The sequence below is a fragment of the Lygodium microphyllum genome, chromosome 3, assembly GCF_053477565.2.
Source record: "Lygodium microphyllum isolate KBCC chromosome 3, Lygodium_microphyllum_v1.1.10, whole genome shotgun sequence".
In the NCBI taxonomy this organism is placed as follows: domain Eukaryota; kingdom Viridiplantae; phylum Streptophyta; class Polypodiopsida; order Schizaeales; family Lygodiaceae; genus Lygodium; species Lygodium microphyllum.
Genome location: NC_141137.1, coordinates 171,067,104 through 171,088,058, shown reverse-complemented (window position 1 = coordinate 171,088,058; position 20,955 = coordinate 171,067,104). Strand labels below are relative to the sequence as shown.

General features: G+C 44.4%; 1 protein-coding gene across 3 annotated transcripts in view; it reads left to right on the top strand.

The window, feature by feature from the left end:
- Positions 1-565: 565 nt before the first annotated feature.
- Positions 566-20,955, top strand: part of LOC148039172 (protein SHORT HYPOCOTYL IN WHITE LIGHT 1-like) — a 51,462-nt gene continuing 31,072 nt past the window's right edge. For all 3 annotated transcript variants that reach the window (XM_087675063.1, XM_087675064.1, XM_087675065.1), the window contains exon 1: positions 566-773. In XM_087675063.1, the coding sequence (XP_087531189.1) occupies positions 636-773 (138 nt within the window). In that variant the 5' untranslated portion in view covers positions 566-635. The remainder of the gene's footprint in view (positions 774-20,955) is intronic.

The following is a 20,955-nucleotide window of genomic DNA, read 5'->3' as shown; positions in this document are numbered from 1 at the left end:
TAAGGTGCTAACACCCTTCCATTCTCATATTTTTTACTTTATTTCTTTATCTACTTCATCATCTTCACTAAAGACATCCCATGCCTTTAAGGAAGGCACCGTCATAGCCTCACCCTCAATCACTAGTAGTTATTGTATTAGATTGTTGGGCTTCTCCTCTTCCTCCTCCATCTCGATCTTCATTATCTTCCATTCATTTTGCATGCCATCATTCATCACATGGGAGCCATTAATCTCTTTAACGTTCTCATGCAATTCATATTTAACTTTCTAACAAAGGAAGCATCCAAGGGCATGCTGCTAACATGCCCAACTCTTAAGTGGTTCAAAAAGTATCCACAACAACAACTAAAAGCCAACGGGCATAATTTAGTTCCCCATGGCATGGTCAAATGAACGAATAGCTATCATCACCACTAGATGAGTGCCAAATGGAAGGCACTCTTGTTTTGGATAAAAGTTGTTCATTAAGTTTGGTCCGTACCCACAAATCTGGATTGCACCGCCTCCCTTTGGACTCGTGTGAATCGGGCCTTCGAAAATTGCTATAGTTTTATGTGTAAGCATGACAAGTAATCGGGGCCATAGTTTGGAATGTTGCATGTTCGGTAAGTCCTGGCTGGCTGTTAGAGAAGATGACATGGAGGGTGCACCATCCCCAGCAGCCATGGGCAGCTGCAAGCTTGGCAGGCGCTTCTCATGCATACCATCAATTGGGCTTTGGCCACGCCGTTAAGTTGGCATGTTCTTCTCCGACTAACCTCAAGATGCAGGTAAGCTCCGCCTCTCCGCCCTTTAGTGAGCTACATGCACCGTCAAACCCAAGAAAAGACCGTGGTTGTCTCGGCCCTGTTGCTGGGGCCATTCCATAGCGGTTACTACCTCACTGACATTCAATCCCCTGCTTGGAATCATGGTTGTACTACCAAAATGCATCGATAAATTACATATGGACCTTTTCTTGTGTGGAATCAAAATGCTTCACAGAGATCAGATACGCGCTGAGTGAAATTTGAGAAGCACAGCACCCGGTCTGTGAGTGAAAATGGGATAGAACACACAATTTTCTGACACCCTGACGCTGGCGCCATTCTTGAGCTTGGGGGCATCCCTTCATATGGCACCAATCGGAGGGCATAATTCGAGATAGTAAATGTTGGCCATGGAGGAACTTGTTTCGTTTGATCTAGAGCTGGCTGGCCGAGAGTCGGAAGCACGTGTTATCTGCTCTCTATGCTTTGCATATGTGCAAGCAAAATGTCCTCAAAAAGAAAATAGCAGCAGGAGCTTATTTCTAAAGGTGTGATAAACAGGTCCGATACATGCAACTTTATTGGATTTCACTTGACCGCCAAGTTGGTAACTCACTACTAATGATTGTGTGCGAACAACTTTGCCTTTCTTCGAACAACTTGGCACGCTTAAGATGAACAGGCATACTTTTGTTAGCATTCATGTGTGTTGGGCAAAGTCATCTCCTGCATGTGAGCCTCGGTATGATTCAGATGAGAACAATAGGAGGTGTGACACTCAGTCTGTCATGTGTTTACAAGGAGGCGGCTCTTTCTATCCCCTGCATTTCGTTTTCAGTCGGTCTTAGGTGTGTTCACACTGGTTGAGGTTTATTTCCAGTCCTGCATTTCTTTTTCAGTGGCCAGTGGGGTGGGCAGCGTGCATTTATTATGGGTGGCATGTTGTTTATTTTTACCAGCATTATTTTATTGTTTTTGTGCTGGTTGGCCAGCATATTTTAGGCCTCTTGGAGCAAGTCGGCCAGATTTGGCTATTTATGGCTATTTATAGCCCTCTCTCACACTTGGCTGGTCAGTCAGCTTTTCCTTTGCAGGTTTCAGGTCACTTTGATGTAGGTGCTGCCTTCTGTCATCAGTTTGATTTGTTGCCCTCACTGACGTCTTGAGCTACTTGTAGGGACTGATCAGTCCTCTTTTGTATTCAACTTTAATTCAGTCCAGTGCAGATTTTCTCCTTCCATTATTTGCTTTCATTGCAGTCTTGCTCTTCCCTTCTCTCTCCATGTTTCATTGCAAACCCTCACATGGTATTGGACCCAAAGTGAGGACTATGGAGGTTCTATGAAGAGGCAACCCCACTTAGCTTGCTGTTTGGAGCAGATCTTTTGTGAAGAATGCAGATTTTCTGCATTGATCAGGCCTTCTATGAAGTTTGTGGGGCAACTACAACTTTCTTTTGCAGGGTGTAGCTGATTTACTCTCCATTCCGCATCCAGACATCAAAAAACTTTTAGGGGGGGACTGTTGAAGTATCAAAAGTCAACTTCAACAAGCATGTGAATAGTCTTTACATGTTGTAATAGATAGTTCAATTTTACCTAACTACAATAACTTTTTTTGAAGACTTCCTAATCTTATTATTATTAATTATTTGGAAAATTCAGCTCTCATAGATAGATTTAGAGAACTTAATAACTCAAATTGGAGTTCTACACCAAAAGTTATGGCTCCTACAAATCAAGGTGTCAAGCCTATCTAGTCATGGTTGTTAGATACCTGAAAGTTGAAAGTAACTTCAGTTCTCTCCCTTGTCATGTGACTGAATCAACTTTGTACATAGGTGATACACTCAATCTATGAGCTAGTTGTTCTACCAGTTTGAAAAGTTACTATCGCTTGGCCATCACATATTTGTAATTGTCAACTTGGACTTTGAGCTAGCTTTCATTATATAAGGTCACACAACTCATTTGTATTCCTTCATGGAGTCTTTGGGTCTTATTCTCTACCAAGTTAATGGCTCATGTTAGGCTTGATGCAATTGTTTGCTATAAGCTTGTGTATGCAGCTCTCAATTGTCCTCACACCTATTGACGACCATGTTTCTATTTCTCATGGAGAGTTATCTTTGCCTTTTTTATTTGTGCAAGTTGAAGCGCGACTCGAATTAGTTGACTCTTGATCTCTTCTCTTTTTTTTTTCTTGATAGTGTATCAACACTACATTATTATTACCATCCTAGTGTGCTTGCATGTTCTTTTGAAGAGTTATGGATTACTAGTTTGACAGGTTTGATGATTCAAATGTGGAGGCTATTTAGTCTTCCGTCGATGGTTGGGTGGTCACATTTATCAAACTGTTGTGAAAAGCGACACAAAGATCGACATTCAAAGCATCATTTTCGCTTTGATAGATCGAGAAGATTGGAGTGCCCCCCACCACTTCTCTACATCTTTCTCATAGGGCTTGTACTATAGATCTTGTTCGGCCTTAATGGCCTCTTTTGTTCAGGTGCTGATGCTTTCTTCTCTCCCCAAAGAAGATCGACAACTTGATGGTGTAAACTCCTCCCTTTGGTCCTGCAACATGGAGTGTATCCTTGACACCTTCGACTTATGGGAGTTTGTTGCTTCCCCAATCCTCCTTCCAATGGAGGATCCCCGCATTGGTTTTATCATGGACTATGCAGCCCTTTGGGATCGGCTCAATTCTAGATTGTGATCTTTTCTCTTTATGAGTTTGTAGGATTTTGTCCTTGTGTATGTGTGCAAACTTCAGACCGCAACGGTGTGGATGAAGCTTTCTTTTGTGTACCACCGGAAGACCTTTGCCTACTATATCACCATAGAGAAGAGACTCCGAATCCTTTCTGTTGATGATTCCCCTTTTATACAGGATTATCTAAACAAGATGGAGGATATGCGAGATGAGCTTGCATCCCTCAGTATGACTATCTCATCAAAGGACACGGCAATGATTCTTATTACTTAGCTGCCATCTCCCAAGTATGGTATCTTCCACACCAAGTTGCTTGCCTCTAGGTTTTGGGAGACTCTTCTATGGAAGAGCTAGCTCTGCTTCTTTTGGAGCACAAAGAGCGATTCAAGGAGATTGGTACCACTGGATCCAGCCTTACTAGGGCTTTATTGTAGGTTCGGGAGGGGGCAGCAAACAGGCCAAGAACAAGAAGAAGAAATAGATTACTCATTTGGAGTCTTTCTCAGGCTCTAACATAGATTTAGAGAAGCCTATGTGGTCAAACCCCTAAAATTGGCGAAAAGTGCCCAAAAAGAAATGCACTAATCTACCCTCCATCTAAAGTGTCTAAAACACATAAAATGACTGACAAATACAATGTCAGAGCTCCTAGTGTCCTTCGATGATCTGCATAAGAATAGCCATGTGCACACGCTTTGCAAGAATCTGTCTCACTATGACACGCATCTTGCTCAAGCATCAATGGGACTAGCACCTTCCAAGTGAGTGTGCTGGCTACAAGAAGTGAGAAGACGAGTATAGAATACATCATATTTCGGCGACAGAAGATGTGAGAGAAGTGTCACAGTTAGGTCCTTTGAAGAAATTTTCGTACCAAGGGATGAAAGCTCATTGTGAATCTCCTCTATCGTGTGGATGTGATCCCTCATCACAGAATAATCAGCGTGACAAAAAGTTGTCGTAGCTTCAACTCGAGATAATCGTTGCGTAAATGTTTGGATCTGAAAGAGAGATGCCAGTCTCCTCCAAATCTTGGTAGCGGTGTGGATACGTCTAACATACATGAGCATATAATCTTTACAACTCAAAGGGAGAAAAGAGTGGGCTCTAGCATTCAATTGATCCCATAAAGCTGCTGACTCCGCAGTCACATCATTATGAGGTTCCATGGTAGGGTGGGTTATAGGAACAATAACAAAACCCCAAAGGTCATAGTTGTTGAGAAGACACTATACGGCACGACCATAGAGGGTAGTTCATCCCGTCTGGCTTGTCAGATGTAGTTAGAGAGGGTAGGATTGGTGTGAGAGTGCGCAACGGAAGAAGAACACGAACGCAGAGGAGAGGAGAGAGAAAGCAGGGAATGAAGGAAGAAAGTCTGCACTGACTGAGATGAATGCTGAATACACTGAAATGGACAGAGCAGTCCCTGCACGCAGCCCGGAGCGTCAGTGAGGGCACCAGAACAGACTGGAAGCAATGGCAGCACCAATGCCGGAGCGGGAGACGACGGAGACAGTGCTGTACCTGCAGAATACAATGCTGGAATGACTGGGGGGGCTGCTGTATATAGCCCCCAGGCCAGTGAACTGGCCGACCTGCCAAATCTGGCCGACCTGGCCAGATTTGGCCAACCAGCCAGATTTGGCCGACCAGCCAGATCTGGCCGACTTTGGCGAGATCTGGCCGACCTGCCCAGAAAACTGGGCCGACTGCACAAAAACAGCCCAGTATGGGCTGTGTGTCTCCCGCAGGCTTTGGACTGATGAAAATAGCCACTAAAGGACTGACAGAGCTCCTCTGTCTCCTGTCAAACTCTGACAGGAGCTCACAACCAGGAGATGACAGACTGAGAATGATAAAGAGCAGGCTAACAATTGGCACTTGCTCAAGAGATGCCATCTATGCCAATTGGGGACTAGAGGCCTCGAAAGAATATTACAGGAAAGAGTGATAGGATGGTGGTCGGTCAAATAGTCTTGAATCACACAATCCCACATAGCATACACATTGGCCATAGATGTCCTTCAAGAAATACTTGCAAGAAAACAAAGAAAATGCTCCAACTGGGATTCCTCCACCTGTGTCGGGTCCATGGGTGTGCTGATTAAAGAGGACTGATGTACAACAGTGTAGATGGGGAGTACTGGAGGTGAGAGAGATGACTCGATGTGGAGTAGGAGGAGGGAGTAGTAAACACATATGAATACAGGTCTTTAGCCTATAAATACAACCAATCCAAGGGCTCATATTGTACTAGGAGTGCTCAGAAGCATAATGCCTATAGTAAATGCAGATCTGACCTGCATCAAGCCTGACAAAGAGGCATCACACCACCAAAAAAAAGGTCACCGTGGTCTAAAAAGACTAGCCAATAGGTAAAATTTAAATGCAACAAAGAAAGAGCTATGTCTGCTTGTAATCATGCTGCCCACTCTACAAATGTGCCACCCAGGTACAAAATGCAAATCTGCCTCGGTAGAAGTAGACTGAAATGGGCTGGGAATAGGCCACCTTGCAAGGTTCAACTACAAATGCAAGGTTTGCAGCACATATGGATACTGCTCGGCAAGTTTTGTCATGGACAACGCGCTCCTCTTCAAGATCTTTAGCTCCTACGTGTGGGTTTGATATCATATGAGAGTGCGCAATAGAAAGAGGCAAGTGAATATGGAAAGGAGGAGTGTTAGCAGAGTATTTGTCAGCTCATGTGTGAGTCTGAGCTTGATCTGAACTGGGCATTTTTATTAGGTATTTTAGGTTTTTTTCTGGTGTGGCATTTTATGCCAGTGGAGCATTTTTATGCAACAGTCGGCCAGCATTAAATGCTGTCTGACCAGCATTATTGCTCCCCACTTTTTCAGCCTATTTATACTCAGTGGCTCCTCCTCAGTCAGTCACTTCACCATTTGCAGACTCTGTGGAGAGAGGAGCCAGAGTCAGTGCCAGTGCCCACGCAGCCAGTGACTCACTGTTGTATGCGACTGTCTCGTGTTCAGATATATGGATTCCATTTCCCGTGCATACATCTGAGTTCTCATTTGTATCGTGTTCTTTTCTTTTCTCTTTTTGTCTTGTGTTTCAGCAGTTTATTTCAGCACTTGTTTATGCTTCCACCGCTGCTCCACTTCTGACATGGTATCAGTTTTCAGGATTTCTGTTTCTGCTGTGTTTTCTTGCTGATTTCAGGACTGTTTTGTACCCCTGCTGATCAGACGACTAATGTCGCAGCCAGGCGAGCTCTTTTGGGGCTGTTTTCAGGCTGCGTTTTTTGCAGTTTTGCCATCGCCTGCTTCCTACGCACCCTCTGCTGCCTGCGTTTTTCATCTGCAGCTGCTGGCGACAGTTTTTTACCTGTTTTTCTCCAGTTTACAGCCTGCGTTTTGCTGATTCAGCGTCTCTCGTAGCTGGGTGACTGTTACTTCAGGCCGTTTTTGTTGTTTTTGGCAGTTTTTGATTGATTTTTTGACTTTTTGCCGCAGATTTTGTCTTCTATTGATCAGATTTTGGGTTTTATTGCATGTGAACTCTCATTTTCTGCAATCTGTGCTTGTGTTTTGGTTGTGTTTCCTCTCTAAATTCCATCTCTTCTCTACTTCTCTTCTTATCCTCTCCATATGGCTCCTCCGTGCACTTCCACTGATGATAAGTTACATGGACCTGATTATCTCACATGGAGTGTTGTCTTGAAAGCTTGGTTTGTGCAGAAGCGGTTATGGCACATTGTCTGTGGAGCTATTTCTCGACCTCTCCGTCCTTTTCCCCTTCCTGAAGCCTTTGATGAGGACAACCATGAGGAAGCGGTGCTCACATGGGACTCGGATGATGCCCGTGCTTACTCGGCGTTGCTTCGGTGTATTTCTAAAGCGGTCTTACCGGCAGTTACCTCCTGTAGGACATCTCCTGAAGTATGACAGAAGTTGTAGCAGATGTACGAGGCACCTTCCACCATGCGGGCAGTCACACTTTATGGCCAGCTCCAGCAGATGAAGTTTGAGCCGAAAGATACTATTCAGTCTTTTCTTCTTCGTGTTACGCAGGTACAGGACCAGCTTCGGCACATGTAATCTGCTCTTCCCGAGGCGCATCTCGTCGGGACAGTCCTCTACAAGCTTCCCTCGGAGTTTGATGGAGTGGCCAATGCTTTGCGGGAGCAGACATCATCGACTCCTGTCAGTTTTACACATATGACCTCGATGCTTCTTGAGCATGAGACATCCTTGAGATTACAGGGGCGGCTTCCGGCACATTATGGAGGCGAGGCTTATGTAGCTTCAGAGAGGGGTGACAGGAAGAAGAAGTCGAAGGCCCAGTGTTACCACTGTGGCAAGAAGGGACATTTGCGGAAGGACTGCAAGACGTTAGCGGCTTCCAGGAAGAAGGGGCAGCAGAAGAAGCGGGATGTTGACTCTGCCGATGAGTCCTCTTCTTCATCAGACTCCGACTCAGATCCTTCGACCAAGGTGAAGTCCAAGGCGCGGAAGGGATCCTCTTCTTCGGATCGCAGGAAGGGCTTGGTGGCCCCTTCCTCGGCTGCTTTCTAGTGGTGGTGATGAGGTCATCCCTCACGACTCTCTTGTGCCAGAGAGGGAGTGTGAGCGGGTGTTCAGATGGGGCAGCCGCGCCTCATCTATACTTTTATACAGGTGCATAGGTTCCAGAGAGGGACGTTCCTGACGCATCGATTTCAGTCTGGTGGTATAAAATCCTAGAGCTGGAATTGACATCCAGGTTCATGATGAGCTGGTTATCTGACCGAGAGCGGGTGGCTTTCGTCTGGAGCTCACATGAGGGGACACTTTGGTGGTCTGGCCAAAGGCGGGAAATCCATGGTCACCTATGTTCAGGGGCATTTTTGATAGGATGGTCTTGTATGCTACTACGAGACATTGGTGCAGGACACAGAGACATTCTATAATCTTCTCTATTTTCAGGTGTTTGGTACGATCGACATTGACATTAGGTTCTCTCCGAGGCACCTTGGTGGTGGCTTGATCACCCACTGCTTGGGTATCCATGGTTCTACTTGGTGGTTCTATGTTGTATAGTTTTTGATTCCTTTTCATTGTATTGTATCAGATCACCCATGATTTGAGAGAGGGTGTTAGCAGAGTATTTGTCAGCTCATGTGTGAGTTTGAGCTTGATCTGGGCTGGGCATTTTTATTAGGTATTTTAGGTTTTTTTCTAGTGTGGCATTTTATGCCAGTGGAGCATTTTTATGCACCAGTCGGCCAGCATTAAATGCTGTCCCCGACCAGCATTATTGCTCCCCACTTTCTCAGCCTATTTATACTCAGTGGCTCCTCCTCAGTCAGTCACTTCACTATCTGCAGACTCTGTGGAGAGAGGAGCCAGAGCCAGTGCCAGTGCCAGTGCCCACGCAGCTAGTGACTCACTGTTGTATGCGACTGTCTCGTGTTCAGATATATGGATTCCATTTCCCGTGCATACATCTGAGTTCTCATTTGTATCGTGTTCTTTTCTTTTTTCTTTTTGTCTTGTGTTTCAGGAGTTTATTTCAGCACATGTTTATGCTTCCATCGCTGCTCCACTTCTGACAAGGAGGTGTTACGGGGACATAAAATCTTGTCGATAACATTTGATTAAGTTATTAATTAAATGTGCAAGGTTGTTAGCACATGTGATGCACATGGCAATTATTTCATGGTAACAGGCTAAGGATCCCAAGGATGCAATGAGTGCTAAAGGCAAAAGTTATAATAAGTTATGTCTGATAAGTACTAGGTGGCACCTGACATTAGATTTGGGCCTAGACCAATTTATTGGCCACTAATGCCAATCATTAGAGACTAGGCATTAATCAATTAATTAATATTGGTTTAAGGGTCAATAACTGTTGAGGGATACTTGGAAGATAAATTGGTCTAGCCAATTTAATTATTGGCTGGTGAAATTGATTTATTTGAGCACTAGAATAATATTTTGAAAATTAATTTACTATGGTTCTGAAGTTAGAACAATTGAGAAAGATGAGTTATGGATGTATCTAATGGGTTTCTAGTAACAGTTCTGAACTGTATTTTAGATTATATAATGTTTATGTTGGTTGGAAATTTTCGCAAGTTTGGGGCATATGGCATGGTTGGACAATAGTGGCGAATGTTGTGATTGTGATGCCTTATGCAAATTTGAGTACAATATGCTTTTCCTTTGGCACAATGGAGTGCAATTGAGGATGATTGCAGGGATTTCAAGGGGGAGGTTTGTCACGGGGATGTGAAATTTTGAGATGCTCTAATCTTGCTGATAACATTTGATTAAGCTATTAATCAAATGTGCAAGGTTGTTAGTATATGTGATGTACATGGCAGTTATTTTATGGTAACAGGCCAAGGACCTTGAGGATGCAGTGGGTGAAGGACCTCGAGGATGCAATGGATGCCAAAGACAAAAGTTGTAATAAGTTATGTTCGACAAGCATCAGGTGGCATCTGCCGTCAAATTTGGGTCTAGACCAATTTATTGGGCACTAATATCAATGGTGACATTAGAGACTAGGCATTAATCAATTAATTAATACCGGTCTAAGGGTTAATAACTACTGAGGGATACTTAGAATACAAATTGGCCTAGCCAATTAAATTATTGGCTAGCGAAATTGATTTTTTGAGCATTAGAATTTCAGAATTAATATTCTGAAAATTAATTTAATAACCTAAACAATGTTGAAAAATGGGATTAGAAGGTTACTACTTAGTAAAGCTTGCCAATGCAAGTGGAAAAAACGTTTTTAAGGGTTGGTGGAGTTTGTGAGAGAGCAAGGAGAGGTTGTTGATGTGATTTACAGCCACCAAGGATCAATCCTATAGCAAGTGGGAGCAATTTGGAGTCCTCAAGGAGCTGGTGACTGCAGCCTAAGGTCCTTCTAGTGTAGATGATAGCATATAGGATGGGGCAACAATCTGTTTGGTGGTCCTAAGTTATAGATGATAGCTTCCATGGCTATTTGAGTAGGGCAACAACAATTTCTTAGTGTTTCTTGCGATGAATCTCTAAAATTTCTCTCTACAACCTTCTCTCTCATCCCCTAACCGTCTCTCAAAGTATTTTCCAGTAGTTTGAGTCATAAGAGAAAGAGATTTCAGTCAATCTTTGTTGTAAACCCTAATTTACGGTAGAAATTAGGGTTTTGACAACCGCCTCGGGATGTGTGTTTTGAATTGAGGACCTAGGGCTTGAATTCTTGCAGCTGAAATTGAGGAATTTTAGGGAGATTCAAGAGGCCAGCCAACCGATATCGGATTTGGTGCTGAAATTGTCTCTCAATTAGCAGGATAAAGGCTAATCTCCAAACAAACCGAGGGGCAAATTGGTTTGGAGGCTTGCCAGTCAATTTTGGCAGCAAGAGACACTTGGATTTGTAGGGAAAGCCAGAGGATCTCAGTTGTACTCCATCCATTTGCAATAAAAGTTAAAGAAATACCACAAGAGGCGCAAGTTTTGGGGCCAACAAAATGTGTATTTCAGTTTATGTGAATTTTATGCTTGCTGTAATTAGTGTTAAGTCAGGTTATTTACCACCCTATCCGAGAAGGAAGGCTAGTTTTAGGAGGAAATAAAAAGAGGACGCAGGAGAGAGAAGTAACAATGCGACTGCAATGGCTGAATGTACAAGGCTGCAACAGTTAGCCCCAACATGCAGCTCTATGCCTTAGTGTGGGAACTGGATAGTCATGAAGGATCAATGATGGATAATGAGAGTAGGAGGGTAGGCTGCCTATGTATAGGCAAAAATGTGGGAAAATCCTAAATATGGTCAAACTCTTGAAAATGGCCAAAAGTGCCCAAAACTAATTGTACTAATCTGCCTTCCATCTAAAGTGTCTAAAACACATAAAATGATAAACAAATACAATGTTAGAGATCCTAATGTCCTTGTCTGACTCAGATAGAGGCTCACAAGCAAGAGATGACCACATACGTTATACATGATTGCTAATAGCCTAAGTAGCCTCCACTGTGCGAAGAAGACTCATCTCTAGAAGAAATGTTGGAAGAAATGCCCTCACATTCGTCTGGGAGCGAAGAATGGAGTTAAAACATTAGAGTCCTCTACTACGTCCTCCATGTGATGGAGAAGCCTGTTTTATTGGTTATCTCGTTTCAGAGAGACCTTTGCTCATTGGTGGCTGCCCAATGGCCTAATGAGATTATAGAGGCGATATTTATCTTACCAAGGGAGTCCAAGTGATCACCCCAAAGTGGCTAGGACATTGGACAAAGGAGTGTATGTCGACTACCTAGTGGCCTACTAAGTCGTGCAAAGGTGGATGGAACTACAATGAACCCCCCTTTTTTTTGGGTAGGAAAGATATGGTTTATGGTCTATCAAGTAATTGTGTCTTGAGGGAAGAATGAGAGGGATGGTTAGATCCAACACATTGCAAAATGAACAAGCTGTCCCAACTACTCGAAGTTGTTGATGATGAGGGAAAAGGTGAGAAAGTACTAATGTGGTGATGAAGAATGGTAGTGTGGTGGGAAGAAGCGCTAGTGGAGATAGCTCAAGTTCTGTTCATGGGTGCTCTTGCACAATAAGGTGCAAAGTAGTATGCTACATGATGAGAATGTGCATGCAAAAGTGCCACTTGGGCAGTGCTCCTCCTAGGGAAATTATTCACTTGCCGAAGCGCCCTAATACAAAGATGATGATGATCATGCAATGGAAAGGGGAGGTACAATAGGGTAGGGAGGCCGATGTCAAAGACAAGTGCCGCATCTTGTAGAATACCAAAAGAGGGTAGGAAATCCCTCACAACCTTGGATGTCAAGGCCAAGGGAGGAAGAGGAGACTAATTCGGTCTTCGTGTGATGTTGAGAAGTGTGAAGATAGTGGTGGCGAATTTAATGAGCAATCAATGATATTCATCAACAAACTTGACAATCAAATCATGCCTCTTAGTGGTTTTGAACTCTTGGAGCTCATTGTCAAGGTTGATTCTTGGAGTATGATTGCGAGTTGCATGGCAATGGGCTAGATATACCCAGCACTCGGAGGCAAGGTGAAAGTATTGGAGTTGAGAGTGAGATTTAGGCATAACACCCTATAGCAATTGGGCTATGGCTATGGCATTTCTGCTCTTTTGAGACAAACTACCATATATGAGAATCGCGACGGCGGTCAGACTGAGGTTCCTACCCCCAAACAAGTTCCCACAAGCCTTGGGAATCCAAGACATGCCGCATCAAATTAGACCAAGTGGTAAAGTTCAACCTGTTAACACGAGTATTATCCATAAACACATTCTTGTCTAATGTAGATGGATGGATGGTTTGATGAGGAGGGGGATAGGTGAGTGGCATAGGATAGAAAGAATGGTAACTAGGTGCTACATGAGGCATTGAAGTGCTTGGCATGGTGACTCTAGAGGCATGCCCTAAAGCCTGTGATTGACTTGTGGATGGTCCACATGCCAAAAAGGTATAGGAAAGCCCACTAGGTATTGTCATGTTGGCAAACTGTGTGGCCATCTGTATGATGGGAGAATAGGGTTGGGCTTGAGACAATTGTGTGGGCATGTGTATGATGGGAGAATAGGATTGGGCTTGAGACAAGTGGGGTGGATACCTGTGCAAATAGGTCTGCATGGATGGTTGGGTTGGAGATTAACCCTCTCCCCCTTGGTTCATCTCCACCACTTGGATGTGCAAAAGTAGAGGATCTAAAGTGATAGAATGTACTTATGTTTGAAGGTTCTGCTAGTGTGGTGTGTAGTTGTACAAGTGGAATGGTGAATGATGTGGAAAATGGTGTAAATGCAGATGTGGGTGTACTAGAAGAAAAGGGTGGGGTGGGTGGATTTGAAATTGTGATCAGCTTTAGTTGACCACGAGATGCAAAATTGGAAGGAAAAAATGAAGAAGAAAAACTTACAAAAGGGTTCATTGATCTTTTCTTATAGGCACCTCTTCTTGTGTTTACGTACTGAAATTGGTCTTCTTCAAGACTTATTCCATAGTCAACAAACTAAAATCTATCTTTTTCATAACCTGTTCTAGAATCTTGCATGGATGTATAAGCAAAAGAAAAAAGGGTCAGAAGTAGGAACTTGTGTACCTTGTATTGGAGTGGATGTATTGGGTTGGAAGAATGGAACATACATGGTATCTCTTTCTCCGATAGGGGGGGCACATCCCTAATGGAGGCTCCGATGATCGTGCAACATCTTTAGATTTATGAGTATTGTCTAAAGGGCAAATGACATATTTACCTTCAATGGCTTGCTGGGCTCGATGCACGAGAATCAAGTCGCACTCAGCCAGTGAAATCTCAAAGGGCCTCTAGACTCCATGATAGTTAGAAGTCTCTTCATGAGTGTGCAATGTGTTTGGCAAGCTGTGAAGCCCACTCTTGCTTGGTTCTCAGCATAGGACATATTGGAGAGATTGATGTGGTGTGGAAGTGTTCGTAGTCATCTTCCCTTTCTAATGAAAAGTCTTTCAATTAAGGGCATAGGTTTCTTTATAGAGTGCCTAGCTTTGATACCATGGAAAGAAATACTCACCTATAGATAACAAACATAATTGTACAACAAAGCACAAACTGCTAAAATAACTTGGTAGGGTTAGGTAACTCAAAGACAATGAATACTAAAGATGAATAAATGATAATGAATAAATACAATCCTTAATGCAGCAAACACACTATGCAAGGTGAATATTGAACCTCGAACTCCTGGTCTCTAGGACTAAGGTAGAGAGTATGAGTTGTAGAGTGTATCGTACTTTGATGGATCCCAAAACACAGCAAACAGCCTCTTAATGCATACAACAGCAGCAAACACAGATCTGAAGTGTCTGGATTAGTGGGGTGGATGTGATTGGGACAGCTCCGACCAGTAGGAAGCAAGATGAAAAGAGGCTGAATGAGGTAGGTGGCTATAGTAGACTGAAATGCAGCTGTTGATGATGATGTGGCAGGTTGGCGACAGGCTGGGAGCTGCAAACACAAGCCGGTACGGGCTGTACAGCAGCGAACACAGGCAAAAGACTGGCCGTACAGCAGCAAATGCAGTAATAGAAGGTTGCTCAACTGATGGTGATGGCTGGAAGCACTTTAGCATGCTGAAAACTGCTGCCAGCAGCTATATGCAGCAGATAGAGGGTTGGATGCATGCATTTGGCTGAAGACTGCAGCTTGAATTGAGATATCCTTTGTAAGACGGGGGATTAGACAGTAGAGACGGGGTGCCAACAATTTGCAAAACAAGGATAGGGCTGAGTGGTGGACAGCATGTCTATCTATAGATGAGTGGATCCTCCCAAATTAGGATTTGGCTCATGGGACAGGCTCATGGGACATAGGCACTCTCTAGGAACACATTTCTTTTTTAATGAAAGTTTGGTAATTTGAGTTTTGGGGCTGTAATAAAGAGCCAATGAGTTTATAATGCATTTTTTAGCTCAACATCTAGGATATCTTCTTATGGATATCATAGTTGTCTCTGTACGTCGTATGGTACTGATTGTACCATATGGTACCGTAAGTATCCATATGAAAAAACAAGGCCACTTTTGCTACCGCGTCTACGTATCCTCCTGCATTCGGCCTGCACTTTAATCCGGTGCATTTTGCAGCAGATAGAGGGTTGGATACATGCATTTGGCTAAAGATTGCAACTTGAATTGAGATATCCTTTGTAAGACGGGGGACTGGACAGTAGAGACAAGGTGCCAACAATTTGCAAAACAAGGATAGGGCTGAGTGGTGGACAGCATGCCTATCTATAGATGAGTGGATCCTCTCAAATTAGGATTTGGCTCATGGGACATAGACACTCTCTAAGAACGTATTTCTTTTTTAATGAAAGTTTAGTAATTTGAGTTTTGGGGCTGTAATAAAGAGCCAATCAGTTTATAATGTATTTTTTAGCTCAACATCTAGGATATCTTCTTATGGATATCATAGATATCTTTGTATGTCGCATGGTACTGATTATACCATATGATCCGTACTGGATAGTACTGTACGTATCCATGCGAAAAAACAAGGCCACTTTTGCTGCCGCATCTGCGTATCCTCTTGCATTCTGCTTGCGCTTTAATCAGTGTGTTTTGCTTGCATGGCATTTTTGGGGAGGTGGGAAGCCTTGGATACCTCATCTCACCCCCTTTTCCAGCTCCCTTCCCCCTCTTTCAACTTTCAAGTTTCAAGACTCAAGACTCAAGCATCTCTCTCTCTCTCTCTCTCTCTCTCTCTCTCGGGCCTCTTCATCCATCATCGAAACCATGACTTGTGAGAAGCACAAGGCCTTCAATTTGCACACGATCCATGTGGAGAGAGACACAAAGAAGTCCAAGTCCCACCATGGGACATGCACGTATTGTGGGAAGCGCTATACAAGTGGTGCAACTTGGCTTCTCCAATATCTTTCCAAGACGAAGGGACAAGTTGCTCCATGTAAGGAGATCCCTCAAAACATCACGGAGGAGATTTTCTCCAAGATGAAAGGCGAATCCACAAGAGGTGGAGGAAGTGGCTTATCGGCACCAACTCCTATGCCTACTAATAAGGAAGCATCGAATGTGGGCGTATCTTTAACCGATGCGGGAGAGGCCTATACCATTGGTGGTGGGGGACTCCACGTTCGCATCCGGCTCTAGTAAAAGACAAAGAGTGGAGGCTCATGTGGCACCGGAGAGAGAATCCTCTCTCTCTCAAGCTCCCGGTTATGTGCGTGGATCAGTCACCTTTCTTAGAGAAAGGCAATGACTTGTGGACATTGAAATTGCACGCACGGTGATTGAGTGCAATCTTGCATTCACATGTCCTAAAGCAAGAGCAATGGAAGAAGATGGTAAAAGCCATTGCCAATGTGGGTCCATGTGAAGGATGGATCGGTGTCACGATACGACGACACGAGGATGAAAAAGATTGATGAAGAGAAGGAGAGGATTGATAGAGCCCTTGATTCTATTCAGGCCACATGGATAAAATATAGTTGCTCCATTCTCATCGACGGATGGAGTGATCGTAAGAAGCGGGGCATCATCAATAGACTTGTCTCATGTCCACTCGACACTTACTTTTTGCAGGTAGTAGATACTGGTAAGAGAGGGAGGAAAACGACAGGTGCATTCATCTGTTGAGCTAAAATATGCATTACTAGCCTCTTAAATAGCCCCAAAACACACTAAAAATGTTCTTTTAGAGTAAAACCCTAAAACGGGGAGCGGTTCGAGAGAGTTCAGTGGAAACCCTAATTTCGAGAAAGTTTAGTGGAAACACTACTTTTTGGGGCGCCCTTTCACATCTATAAATAGACAGGCTGCCCCCATTCAGCCATCATCCTTGTTTGCAGGTTACATCAGCCCCCACACCCTCTGCTGCTGTTGGCGCCCAGTTTCTAGCCTGCAGCCCACCTCCATTTGTTGTCCAGCGATCATCGACTGCAGCCACATCATCTTTAGCCTGTCCATTGCTGTAGGTGACAGCTCTCAGCTGCTAGCGACTGCTCCAAACTGTCCCAGACTGTTGTTCAACTTGCTGTCCATCATCTTTAGGGTCAGCTAGCCTGCGTTTTCAGCATTGCAAGCCCTGACACTCTCAGACACTGTTTCAGCCTGCTGTTTACCGCAGACTGTGCACAGTTTCCAGCCCCCGATCGGTGGTACATTGCTGCGTTTCCAGCCTCCAGACTGCTGCGTTTTGGTGACCAGCCTGCTGCCATTCACTATTCAGCACTCCTACACTCCAACTGGTGGTTGCAGACTTGGGATCCGTCTTCAGTGGACGTCACACTCTGACATTGCTCTGCCCTTGAGCACATTGTATACTCTTACATTCATTTACAGCATTCATTCACTTCAGAGTTGTGTTCTCTCTCTCCCTTTTTCTGTTTGTGTTGAGTTTTTGTTTTTGAGTTTTGAGTTTTGCATTTAGGGATTGAGTTTTGAGTTTTGCGCTCTGTGTTCGTGTCTGTGTCTTTGCGTTTTTGTCGTGGTCGTACACTCTGTGTCCTCAGTGCAAACCCTAGCAGTCTTCTTAACATGGTATCAGAGCCGCTGCTCTTGTAAAGAGTATCTTGCGGATATTATTGAGAGCTAGTTTTTGTGCGAGGCACACAATATGACTCGTAACCGAATCACAATGTCCCAGACACCTTCTTCTCCAGTTCCTATGATGTCTTATCAGGCTTCTCCATCATTGGAGGCCCTGAGACAGCATTATGGACTTGGTGAGGAGGACGACACTCCATCTTCACCAGATTTCACTAACATGACAGAGGAGGACTATCGCAACAAGTACGGTGATATTTACACCCCTCCTACTAGTGTTGCTACCACATCCGGACTGGTTGGTGAGGCTGGTTACCTCTTCGATCATGGAGGACATACGGCATTCGGAACGTTTGGCGATCCATCTTCATCATCTCAGCCAAGTCCAATGTCAGGTTTGTACAATTCTTTTGTATTGCATGAATCAAAACCCTCGCTTGTTTCTTCATTTGAGGTATAGGATCCAGATGGCTTTGCATATGTGAATTTCAATAGAGGGGGCTCACGAAGCAGACGGAATTCAGGTACATCTACAGCTTTTGTTTCATTTGAGCATATCACACACACTTTTCACTTCCCTCCCATCCCACCCTCTTCTATATCACACCTTGATCATCTCTCATCATCTTTTCAAAATCTTGGATTACACTTCACATCTACTTCACACACCCTAGGGGTTGGATCTTCCATCTCCGCTCCTAGCACATTTTCCTTCTTCACCTCATTCTCTACCTCTTTGCACCATGGTACTTCGTTAGAGGGAATGCCATCCTTTAACATAGTGTCTCTCACCTTTCAGCAAATGAGCACACCCATAACTCCTGGGTTGACTGTGACGGGCATCCCCCTCACTATCCCCAGCTTCACATCTCCCATGACCACTCATACGCAGGGGTTTCCATCCTCAGCTTATGGCGCGTCTTCACCCTCTCCTTGGGTTACACCTACGCAGGGATTCCCATCTTCTGCTCCCAGTGTTCCCATTCCACCTCCTTGGGTTTCTCATGTGGCTACCATGCCCATGCCTAGTCAGCCCATCCCTACCTATGGATCCACCTTGCACACTACCCGCATGCCTGGTGGGCACTCTAGGGTCCATTCCCAAGTGTCCACTCCCCCATCCTACCCCCACTACACTTTTTCACACTATCCATCTCCGAGCACTACCACTCGTGTTGCAATAGCCAAGAATGTCTTCACGGATAAGACACGTTTTAATGGATCAAATTTTACTACTTGGTCGAATTTCATGCACCAAGTGCTTGAGTCTCAGGGTCTTTGGAACCTCGTCATTGGTCTAGAGCCTATGCTGGACCCTCGACTAGCTCACCTTGACTACATTCGTCAATGGAGAGTCCGTAATGCTACATCCAATGTTGAGTTGATGTAGGGATTGCTTCCTGAGTTTCACTCTCAGTTGCAGCACTTTCCGCTCGCGTCAGAGCGTTGGAGTCACCTTCTCGACCTCTATGCGGCTCGTGATCGTACTCGGCACATCAGTCTCGACTTTGAGCTTCAAGAGATCTCTCTTAAGGAAGGGGATGATCTGAAAGTCAAGCTGGCTGACTATAGGTAGTTACTTACCGAGTTCGCTACTACGGGCTCTCCAAAGTCGGATGATGATCAGGTTACATTCTTCTTGAATAAGTTGCTTGCAAAATACTTCGATTTTATTCAACACATTATCTCCCATTCTTGATTGCTAACCTTCTACGAGTTTGAGTGCTTGTTTTTGCGTTACATAAGGTTGCATGATCAAGTCCACAAGAAATCCTCATCACAGCCTTATTTAGAGCAGAGGGGTTGGTTGCCTCTTCTTCGGGAGGGAAAACCACCAGTGGAAAAAACTCGCTAGATGCGAAGGCAAGCCAATCAAAGGGTGACTCCTCTTCCTCAGATGGAACCAAAGAATCAAGATCTCTCTGGCAGCAACTCCCTAAGAAAAACTGGTTTTACACACACTGTCAGAGAGGAGGCCATGTGGACGAGGAGTGTCACTCCAAGGCCCAAGGTCTTCCACCTAAAAAGCCTTAGCAGACCGCTGCGACTCCACAGTCCAGTGGGGCTACGTCTTTTGCTCTTGCTTCATTTGCTTCTTCAGCACTTGTTGCTGTTGTTGGACATGTGGCTCAAGTATAGTCTTAGCAGCGCATCTCTTTCACTACCCCTGAGCTATTGGTTGATTGGTTTGCAGGTTCCGATCCCATTGCACTTCATGTATCTATCTCACCTTTCTCCCCACCTGGTCAGGCGTTCCCTTGGCAGATCCCTGCTACTAGACGTATGCGGTGGTGGCCACCTTCTTAGACTAGCATGTCTCTAGGCCCTTTCGGATACCCTAGGTCAGTCTAGCATTCATTTTTCGCACTCTTAGAGTTGGGCCCATAGGCTTTTGTTTCTACATTTTAAGTCTTCCGCTGCATTTACTCACACACACATACACATTTGCATCGTTGCACTTGTTCCTTTAGTTAGCTTTTCATTTTAGTTTAGTTTTGTTTTTGGAGCATCTCACTATTGACCTCTGTGATTGCAAACTTTGATCTCCTTTGCATGTTTTGTTTTTAGTATAGGGCTAACATGCAAGTTTGCCCAGTCTTACCTGGGCTGGAGACTTGGGATGTGCGCCGTTCCTTCATGGTTTCATCATCCTTGGAGTTTTGCTCTTCTACCAGTATGGAGACTTCCCCTCCCGAGGCGGATCGTGTAGCATCTCTCTTGATGCTATCATGGCGGTGATTTCTATCTAGCTCGTCCAGTTGAGATGCTTCCTTCTCCTCTTCATTCCTTATGGTTCTCGGCACCACACGAAGACCAATATCAGGCTCCTCTTCCTTCTTCGGCATCTACATCCAGGTTGAGAGGGGGTTCCTATCCTTCTTGGTATTCTACAGGCTTCAGCAATTTGTCTTCGACATCGGCTTCTCCACCTGTTGTACCTTACCCTTTGCATTGTATGATTTCATCATCTTTGTACTAGGGCGCTTGGGCAAGTGAACAATTTTCCCATGAGGGACACTATCCAAGTGGCACCTGCTGCATGAGCATTCTTCAGTATGTAGCATACTTTGCATCTCATTGTGTAGAGCACCACTTAAGCGGATCCTAAGCTGTTTCTATCGGCGGCTGTTGTTACCACACCACCATCCTTCTTCATCACATGGATACCTCATTAGCTATTTTTCCTCGTCATCGATACCCTGAGTGGATGGGTTAGCTTGTACTGTTTTGTGATGTGTTGGGTGTACCCTCCCTACTCTCGTCTTCTGGGTCACTATTACTCAATCGGCTGCATCCCATAAAATTTACCACACTTATTCAAAAAAAAAAAAAAACACACAAAGTTCAATGTGGTTTCATCCGCCTTTGTAGGACTTGGTAGGCCATTGGGCAGTCGACGTGCACCCTTTGTCCGATGCCCTGTCCTCTCTAGGGTGACTACTTGGATTCCCTTGGTAAGATAA